Source organism: Temnothorax americanus, unplaced genomic scaffold (genome assembly GCF_048541705.1).
Source record: "Temnothorax americanus isolate GAGA-0224 unplaced genomic scaffold, ASM4854170v1 Scaffold43, whole genome shotgun sequence".
Taxonomy (NCBI): Eukaryota; Metazoa; Arthropoda; class Insecta; order Hymenoptera; family Formicidae; genus Temnothorax; species Temnothorax americanus.
In genome coordinates this window covers 740,545-750,697 of record NW_027509581.1, presented here as the reverse complement: position 1 = coordinate 750,697, position 10,153 = coordinate 740,545, and the positions used below count along the sequence as shown (strand labels likewise).

The following is a 10,153-nucleotide window of genomic DNA, read 5'->3' as shown; positions in this document are numbered from 1 at the left end:
ATTAATTTCAAAATATCAGCAATTTTCTGAATACACAATAAAATCATATAAAATAATTTTTTCTTGTGACATTCTCTCTCTCTCTCTCTCTCTCTCTCTCTCTCTCTCTCGCTATGTAACAATATAAATAAATTAAGAAATTTTAGTAATAAAGATGGTATCGAGTTTAGCTGGAGACGTTTTTTTCATTGATTAACAAAGATAAACAATCAAGAAGTCCGATCGCCTGCTGGTTGACGTAATTTATACCGAAATAATTTTGCGTAATGTATTTACACAATTTAAGTGCGATGACGAAACTGCTTTATAATTTTCAAAAAAAGAAAAATCAAAATCATTAATTTATTAAACGCTTTGGTAAATATAAATTCACAAAAATGACATCTGCTACTGCAAAAGAAAAAACATACTACGCCTTGCAAACAATTGTTCATACCTGTCGGAAAAATTGCGTTTCAAGAAGATTAAGATAGACGAAAGTGTGCAAATCTGATGTGGCATCACCTTGCGCTTCTCATGCAAGATTGTTATCATGCGTCTTCGGAAGGAATGATAATGTATAAACGTTGTGCATGTAATAGCCATCAGTTCCACCGTTGGAAGTCCCCAAATTAAAGGTGAGGTAACTTTTAAAACGACTTTGTTTGGATATGACGAAAAAACGTATAAATTTATTGTGCTAGCATACTTTATCTTCCTATTGCCTAAATAAATCTGTTGAATCAAGATACTTTTGCAGTGATTTCTATGCAATGTAAATATATGATGCAACACGCGTAGCATAAATGAGAAGTATATATATTAATTATGAATAATACATGCTAATACTATGCTAATAATATATTGTTCCACATTAGAGCAAAATAGTAATGGGGATTCCCATTCGCGGATGAGTTTTGAAGTTGCTGATTGGAAAATTGTCTAAGTAAATGTATACACGATTTACATACGTCATCAGAATATTTTCTAATTTTATCTATACGATAATATTCCTTGGTATTTATATTTATTTCTCTGACTTTACTCACAATATCTTCAAAATTGCAATCTAACATATTAAAAATTTCGTGTATAAGTCTTTCAAAACTTCCGTAACACTGTATCTAAAAAAAAAACATTTAAACTACTTCAAAAAGCTGTTCTAGATAATTTTGTGAGAATTACAAATTAATAAATATAAGAATTAAAAGTAAAAGTAAAAGTAAAATTAAAAGTAAATAAAGTAAATGTTTTAAATAATTTTCAAGTAACCTATTAACAAAATCCTATCTTAAAATTAATCTATCTAGAGCACAAAGATTCTAAAATCAAAAGAAAACGCGGTCAAATTGCGTAGTTACGTTTAACAGATTTTCAAACGTAAAAAAGCGTGTTGTCAGTTAATAGTAAGTTGACAGAGTACCTATTAGGTGGGAATCCCGAAGTGTATTCGTTCATCGACCTAAGATTGTAAAGTCCCGAGAAAAATCAAGGTTGACTAGTTGACCATTAATGTATCACCTAAGCAAGCAAGATTTCACGGTTCTTTAAGCCAGTCGTAGCCGATTTATCCGGTGTAATTAATTGGGCAATGAATGTCATCTAAAGCGCGATTATATGCGTACGACAACAGTTTGAGAAATGGTGTTTTGAATACCATTTGAATAGTTATGCAACTGCGGAATGTAAGAAGCAATCGATAGTTAAAAACGAGTTTTCACCTTCGTGTACCTATCCCGAATGCTGGATTTTATAAATATTAACTTCTCTCGTATCGTTCTTCCTAAGCATGGAATTCATGTTACGTAGTAATTTTATAGGTATTATAAATGTCTCGTTATTAGAATTTTTATCAAGATGGCGAAAGTATTATGCTATATTCTGACAAGGATAAAACTTCCAAAAATAACACGGAAAATAAAATAGCGTGTCAGACATTAATTACGTAAAATTGACACTTGCATCTTCCTTCGTAAAAATCTTTATTATATATCCATGACAATCCTCTCAATATATCATTTATACCCTAGAAGAAATCAGACAGAAACTTCACCCGATTATCCTCTTCAATTTGGCCATTAGTTTTAACACAACTGATCGTTTTTAGAGCTAAAGAAACGATTCGCACGATCATCTTTATTAGCGGTTCCCAAATTTTTTAGCTCTATTTTATTATAAGTAGTATTTATTTAGCACGATATATTCATACAAAAATATTAAAATCTTTGAAATTATACTAGAATATTATTAATACTTTCAATACATTCCTATAAACAATGTTAAATTATTTTAATTAAAGTTATTATTTTAATTACTTTCAATTAATTAGTTAACAATTAGTTTAGAATTTTAGTTTCGTCAATGATGTACAATAATTACTGTAAGTTTAGTAATTATTAATTAAAAATTGTAAATTGATATTAATTAATATTAATTAATTACTGTTGTAAAAACACTTTAGTTGACGATTTACCTGTATCTCTCGCGCTTTTTTGAAAAGCAGTTTGCGAATCAGATGAAGACGATTCACCAAGTGATACCGAGGATTGCTGGATCATCCGCTCGCAGACTTGTCACGAAATAAAACGTTCCACAGAGTGAGCAGGAAGTCGTCCCAGGGACACAGCGGCAGTGGCGCATCATCGGTCCCACAACAACAAAGAAAAGGCTCATTTTGTTCGTGCTAATGATATGCGGCCGATTCAACGCGGCCGAAACTGCCCGTTTCGTATCTACGTAAACGTCGCAGCGTCGGGATATCCCAGAACACGTACGAGGTACGAGTCCGAGTCCCTGTATATAAAGACTGCCTGGCTCATTTTCTTGCCGTCATTTGGAACTGAATACCCTCGGCGGCACGGTCAGTATCGGCAAAATGTCAAGGATTGCGATCCTCTTGTTCGTTGCGCTGCTCGTCGCAGTTGCGGTAGCGTTACCGGCGACCGCACCGCAATTCCAAGGTAAAGAAAACAAGTTACTCTCGCGAAAGTGTTGTGAAAAGTGAAATTTTAACATGTTGTTGTCATTTTACCAGATTTGTATCAAAATTGTAAGATGTTCAGAAATTCGAATGTGTTAATTTGTCGTGCGCTTTTGATCCGTCTGAGACAGTCAATTACTTTTAAATTGTACAAACGTGTAGATATTAACGTATAATAGTTAAATTTTCAAATTTTTCTTGTTAATTGCGATTTGCGAGACAACTATCTTAAAAAGGTATTTTATCTGGCATGATATTTATAAAATATAAGATATTAAAATTTTTTAAATTGCCAAAATAATTTCTATCGTTATTAAAATACGTTGATTGACAAAAAACCAGTTTATCTACTTTTTAGTGACACTGATATTTCGACATATCTCGCGATTCATTACGCAAACGTACCCTTGTTGACAAAAATGTTGTATCAAGAGTTGATAAAACCTTGTGATTAAAATTTTTGATAGCAATCTCGAATCTATAAATATATATTGAATCGTCAAACAAATCGTCAAACGCAATTAATAACTATCTCCCCCTTTAATTATTTTTTAAGTGATGTCTGAATTAACTAAGCCAAAGTTCAAATCTAAAACTCCTTATTCAGGTCTTAAAAGGATAGTTAGAGCAGCCGCGCCGGAGGAGCCCGCTCGTCTCAAACGTGCCTATGGTGGATACGGCGGTGGTTTCGGCGGCGGATTCGGTGGCGAATTTAGCGGTTTTCGCGGGCACGGTCATCACGGAGGGCACCGAGGATACGGACACGGAGGATACGGACACGGAGGATACGGACACGGAGGATGCAGAGGAGGATGCGGGGGACATCCCGGCGGTTCCTTCGCCAACAGCGGAGCTAATGCTGGTTCAATAAGCACGCCGTTCGGCAGCGGTTCCTACGCGCACTCGTTTGCTAATTCGGGGTAAATATTGCGAAACAACATTGGTGAAAATCTTTAACGGCGGGTCGAGTTTGTCAAAAAGATCTTACGAATAATTTTAAAACGTATAAGAAAAAAGTTTTAGAGATAATCTTAATTATTAATTATAATTATTTGGTATAGGTATTGATCTCTCAATTACCATCTATGTTATTGTTAGATAAAATTGTTTATTGGCATGCAACTCATGATAATATGTTTCGGTTGCAGTGGCGGCTATGGACGATAAAGGACTTAAAGAAACGACTATCATTGAGAATGGACTTACGTGATAAGAAATTAATTATATACTTGTGCACTTATTAAATGTATAATATAAACTCATATTTTTACGCGGATTAAATTTATTTAAACAAAATATAAAACCCGCTTATATCTCTGATTTATTCTAAGATCTTTTAATATATTGTTATTTGATATATTATTACTATTCATCAATTTTATCAATAAACTATACAGCTAATGAAGTAATTAATAATGTAATTACGTCTCGCAAATTTTAAATTTAATACACTATTAGATGTCTGATATTTCTCCGTTTCATCTATCATTGATTAATGAATAATTATACCATCGATTGCAGTTTTTACTGCTCAAAATCCAATCGATTGTCGAATATTTTTGATCGCAAATCGCATTCAGTTTTAAGCGTAGAAACGTGACAGCCATTGGAAATTATTGTCATTCAGTGCAAATTATTCAAGAGTAGCGCGTCATCAGACGTCATTGGCAATTCCCTTATTCGTAATCCATCAAGAGACACGGTATTGTCTCGCGCTAAGTGATGTATCTATACGCAAACCAACGAGTTGAGAGACTCTTATATTATCGAATCTCAATAACGGCTGAACCGATCAAGTTCTGAGTTAGGCTCAATCGATAGCTTAGGTTTGAATTATACAATAAAATGTGTTTTTATTTTTTGTCTACGTGTCTTACGAGCGGAGATATTACGATGCAAAGTCCGAAATGTGAAAATTAAATTTTACATTAAGATATGTCGTTATTATCAGTCTGTTGTTCCTTTCACTTTTTCGACACTATGCAGCACTAGCAAGCAAATTTTCTCACTAGCGTTGCATTGAAAAAAAATTTTTGATATCGCCAGCATCCCTATGACAACATTTCTACCGTATTTACACTTCAAATCCAAGTGTGTTATTTTTACACGTATAAACGTCTAAAAATAACAAATTAAACTGAAGCTCTTTTTACATGTTTCTTTATGTGTTAAATAACGTGATTTAACAGCAAAAAATGTATAAAAAGAGTTTCAGCTAAAATAACACACCTGGATTTGTGATGTATATACACGTGTGAAACAATGAGAAAAAATATTTCGAATAAATCGATGAATTTTCGCGCGCGTTCTATTATCAATAGAGTAGCCCTATTCTGTAACTCTAACGACAGTATCATTATTGTTATATATATTGTCGTTGTGTAGCTTTTTTCATATAATATACCTGCACAACGACAATAACGATAACGACACTTTGTCGTTAACAGTTACAAAATCAGGGTACAGGAGGTAAGTCAGACCTATCAGTCAGAGAAGATTATTTTATATTTTTTTCTATCACTAGATAACTCATTATCAGACTATGTCGTGTAGAAAGAAACAGATTTCAAGCTAAAAGTGAAGAAGCGAGAGCGAGAGAGCGCGAACAAAGAAGCAAAAGTGAGGGAACATGTGCGAAAAGAAGCAAGAGTGAGAGAACATGATGAGCGATAGAAAAAGAAGAGTTTGGGAAAAAGAGAGCAAAATTATTTTTTGTAATTTTATGGATGGAAAACTTAAAAATATGATCGCAAGGAATAGATAATAACGTAGTATTAAAACAAATAAAATATTGCAGAATACATAAAAAAATAAAAATATTATACTATCTTTAAATCATATATTGCTTAAAAATGTTTTCAACTCTACTAAAAAAACGAATAATATACAATTAAAAAACAATCCTCTTCTAAAAAAAGCATGGATAGTTTATTGTTGCCTCTTTTCCGCGATGCTGATTGGTTCTCTTGCTGCGCTTACTTCATTTGCAGCTGTCATTGTATATTTTGACAGTTGTGTGTATCATGGGGTTAATAGTCTAATAGTAATAGCATAATGTTAAAGCTAAATAGCGCGCGCGAAGCGCGCGTCTGTAGTGTCTAGTATTTTAAAAAATGTAAAGAAGTCGCGAAGAGCACCAGTATGAAAAACCGTTGTACAAAATTGTTTTAATATACCGAATATCCAAAAATAATTGTGCATTGCAACATGAATAATGTTGATTTCCGTAAAAAAAATATTTAGATGAATAAGTGTTATTCAACATTTTATAATAATTTTAAAAACGTACAAAAGAAATGTTAAAGTCAGAAAATTACTCCAAATAAGAAGAAAAAATATGATTAACAATAAAAAAAAATTAAACATTTTGTAATAATATAATTGTATTCCTCTCAACATTGACAGTGATCCTTACTCGTCAAAAGTTTCTATAAAGTATAGATTATTATTCCATATAATATTGATTAAAATGACTCATTGTCAGACGAGCAGGAAAAGTATAATTTTACACAAAAAGTAAAATAGATTATATAAAGGAACTATCAGTGTAGTAGTGTCCTATAGGGCTATACTAAATAAATAAGGCCTTTGTTACACAGCGTCGATCTTTATTGCGTCCTCCCCTGCTCACATACATACGTATATATATGCGCCATCCGCACCATCTCCCCACTCTGCTCTCGCAGCACACTACAATAATCGGTGGGAAAACGACCCGTGTATTTCTAACGAATGTGATTTCGGTGTTCAGAAATTTTAGTATGCAACTATCTTTTAGTTTGTCTCACGTATGAAGCATCGCAGTCCCTACTGTAAATCTTATAAACAACATTAATTGTTATTCGATTGTAATGGAAGGAGTTCTTTTTGTACTCTATTAAAATTAGTTAGTTTATTAAAACTAAAAAAGGAAAAATTAGATTTTACATTTCTAATAACGCTTTTAAATTTATCTGAAATACCAGCAACAAAGGGGATGGTGAACCAAGAATTTAAACTTATGCTAACAAAGACATACGCAATGTTTATACATAATAATTTAAAACAACAAAGTCAGGTAAACAGACAGTAAAAATTATAATTACTTTAATTTATAAAACTTTTCTTACAAAATTATACTTTTTCAAAATTATTTTTAGTTTACGTGTGTTTTTCTTTAAAAAGATAACATGTATATATAAATAAATATATAGAATATATGTAAGTAAAGGAATTTTAAAATATTCAATGGATTTTAGAACCTTTTTAAAGAAATATTGTGATGAATTAGTAACATCCGATTTTCTTAATCATGCAGTTTCTTTATTATACTTGTTATGTATCTGTTCCAAACATACAAGCAAAGTATTTAGAAAAAAATAAAATTATTGAGATTCACACAAAAGCACTTGGTACTTCTACTTATGTGACATATGCTACAAAGTACAAACATATCTATTTGTAGGAAACATTAAAATAGTTAATACGACCCAGCGCCAAGTGTGTAATTATTTTCTATTGGAAAAATATTAATATTCTACGTAATTAATATTTAAACAACAATATAAAAATACTATTGCCGATAATATAAAATGCAATTATGTCTAACTGTACAGAATAATCGCGCCCATCTATTCATTCGCATGACTTCACGCGCTCAATACAGCGATCGTTGTTCGTTTATTTCTCGCCGGATGTTTCCGTCAAATGTTTTGAAGAACGTCGCATACGCAAGTGCCTTTGTTCGCACACGATGTCTATAAAACGGCTTTGTACATACATTAGACGATCTCATTAGAGTTTCACTTAACGAAGCGAGAAGGTTCTACGAGAAACCGAAATATAAAGATGAAGTTCTTCGTAATTATATTTGTCGTCTTCGCGGTTGGGGTAAGTTTCTGAAATTATGGTTTCCCGAAAGTGTGTCTCTTCGGATTTTTGCCTGAAAATTAAAACCCACTTGTATTATACGCGTGAATATCGCATATAAATTTGTTATAATATATCACAATTTTATTATGTTAAATGCATATTGTATGTACACATCTGTACTTTAAAGGGAACGAATCGTATCTTCATTATTATGAATTCAGAGAAAACAATGTTTAAAGGGGGGCTTTAAACAGGTAAATGGTGTATTTTTTAGATATAAAATAAAAGTAGCAACTTGATTTATTGTTTTTAATAAAGTAATTTTATTGACTGAATGTTTAATAATACAATTGCCAATAACACGCTGTATCCAACCAAACTTAAGGCACTATAAAAAATTTTAATACGACTTTTTTAAATTAGCATTGTATCTTAGGAACTAGTAATAACAGGCATAAGACCTTTTACCATTATACAATTTAATCCTGTTATATTAAAAAATGTATTAATTGCATTTTAACAAAAACTGGCGACACGATTCTTTACCGGAAAAACAAATATAATTCAATTTTTATGAATTATGAGATAACTAACGCAATTGCAATTATGCGACATTTTGTTTTAATAAAATTTATACTGTTTTTTTTGTAAAACGTCTGCTCTGATTCACTTGTCTATTAATTAACTTATGATACTATTCATCTAGCGACCGCAACTTACTCTTCTGCTCCCGTGCGACGAATTTTGCATATAGACTTGTAACATTATTATAGCATGTAGGGAACACCTTAGGCATACTTTTTATAGATTAAGCCACTAAAAAATCAAAATTTTAAAATCAAAATTTTTTTAGTTCTGACAGTATTCTTTTTAGTTATGTGATATATTCTTCTCGGGGTGCGATATGTAAATATGATGGAATAAACACTTTGCTTTTAGGCACAATGCCGCTCGGTCACCCTTTCGAACATGAGGGACACAGGTAGGATTTGCATGTTTCATGTTCGCGTCATATATTGGAAATTAAACACTCACTAAAAAACAACGATCATTATTGAAGCGGATAGAGAATACTGTATTGCGTTGACTATTTGAATTTAGCAGGCGAGAAAATTTCCGTAAACACGCCGGAGCAACTAAAAGAGCTAATTGCATTGTATGAAGAAAATTTTGAGAAGCTCATAAATTTTGCCATAAAAATGAGCAAAAATAAGGATAACAATAAACGAGAGGTCGGATAATATGCTGTAACATAACTTAAACTTAAACAATATTTTATGTTGTTAAATAATACGCGATCTATTAGTATAGTTTATTGTTGTTACGTTTTGACTGAAAATAAATGTCGCATTTTAGATACAATTTCTAAATCAGCTAAGCTCGCTTATTGAACAACTTGTCAAAGAGCAGTCAAAGGTAAGAAATGTGCACGCTAAGTTTGACAATAATACAACAATACAAGCGCTATCTTGCAGGCACCAAGTGACAATCCGACGATGAAGAACGTAAATAATAATGTAAATAATGTGGAAGATCTAATTAATACAATGAAGGAGATTGATATTGTCTATCAGGATGGGGAGATTACTGAAGAGCACATTCGAATCAGTAAGTAATCGAGAATCTTAATTGACTCAAAATACGCTCTGACGTCAAAGAATATTATTAGCATTAATAAGTCTGAATATTTAAATAAGATATAAGGTCAGAAATTAATACACAAGTAAGTATCTTACAGGAACTATAAAAAAATAGTTAATATCTTAAAATTAATTGCAGAACGGGCCGCCGAAGGGTACAAAAGAGCCGCGTCTTTTGCAACGGAAGAACGGATGACTAGTACGCTAATTGATATTCAACGTCAAGTGGTGCAAATTCGAAAATATTTAGACAAGTTATGCAAGTAAGAGAGTCGCAAAAACTATTATAAGAAATGCAAGCTGCTTTATTAACGTCTACTAACCAATTAAGGATTAATTTCGGCATTTCAGAAAACATCATCCGACGTCGACGGCCATTTTAGAAGTAAATCCCGATGATGACACTTCTTCCATTGATCAGCCAAAGTAGCGATTCTATGAAGCAAACAATCTAAAAAAAAGACTTAATATGTGTCAATATATTATAATATTCTAATATACAAATTATTAAATTTCAATAATTTAAAACACATGATATATTTCTTCTATTAATATTCTCGAAAATTATGAAATATCTAACCGTGATGGGGTATCTTAATAATACGCTAAGTCATATTTCTGTGTAATTATGAATTATTACATTATATTTAGATTATAATTAATAAACTAATAAATAATATAAACAAAACGAGTAAGCAATTAT

General features: G+C 31.8%; 2 protein-coding genes across 3 annotated transcripts; both read left to right on the top strand.

Moving 5' to 3' along the window:
- The first annotated feature begins 2,787 nt into the window (after positions 1-2,787).
- On the top strand, positions 2,788-4,342 carry LOC143903094 (uncharacterized). The gene is made up of 3 exons (XM_077416485.1): positions 2,788-2,939; positions 3,567-3,879; positions 4,108-4,342. The coding sequence occupies exons 1-3, from the start codon at positions 2,855-2,857 to the stop codon at positions 4,124-4,126; spliced, it is 417 nt and encodes a 138-aa protein (XP_077272611.1). The 5' UTR covers positions 2,788-2,854; the 3' UTR covers positions 4,127-4,342.
- Positions 4,343-7,743: 3,401 nt separating this feature from the next.
- On the top strand, positions 7,744-9,939 carry LOC143903125 (uncharacterized). 2 transcript variants are annotated; one of them, XM_077416548.1, is made up of 7 exons: positions 7,744-7,828; positions 8,750-8,792; positions 8,912-9,042; positions 9,167-9,226; positions 9,286-9,418; positions 9,590-9,713; positions 9,802-9,939. In XM_077416548.1, the coding sequence occupies exons 1-7, from the start codon at positions 7,787-7,789 to the stop codon at positions 9,878-9,880; spliced, it is 612 nt and encodes a 203-aa protein (XP_077272674.1). In that variant the 5' UTR covers positions 7,744-7,786; the 3' UTR covers positions 9,881-9,939. The 2 variants fall into 2 exon arrangements, with proteins under 2 accessions (XP_077272674.1, XP_077272675.1); XM_077416549.1 differs by lacking the exon at positions 7,744-7,828 and having other exon boundaries at positions 7,871-8,792; positions 8,915-9,042.
- The last annotated feature ends 214 nt before the right edge of the window (positions 9,940-10,153 follow it).

What these genes read in the sequence shown, in the direction of transcription:
- LOC143903094 (XM_077416485.1), top strand. Translation starts at nt 2,855, where the DNA reads ATGTCAAGGATTGCGATCCTCTTGTTCGTTGCGCTGCTCGTCGCAGTT. An exon ending in GACCGCACCGCAATTCCAAG is followed by an intron (nt 2,940 to 3,566) that starts GTAAAGAAAACA and finishes CTCCTTATTCAG; the next exon opens with GTCTTAAAAGGATAGTTAGA.
- LOC143903125 (XM_077416548.1), top strand. Translation starts at nt 7,787, where the DNA reads ATGAAGTTCTTCGTAATTATATTTGTCGTCTTCGCGGTTGGG. An exon ending in TTCGAACATGAGGGACACAG is followed by an intron (nt 8,793 to 8,911) that starts GTAGGATTTGCA and finishes ATTTGAATTTAG; the next exon opens with CAGGCGAGAAAATTTCCGTA. An exon ending in TATTTAGACAAGTTATGCAA is followed by an intron (nt 9,714 to 9,801) that starts GTAAGAGAGTCG and finishes TCGGCATTTCAG; the next exon opens with AAAACATCATCCGACGTCGA.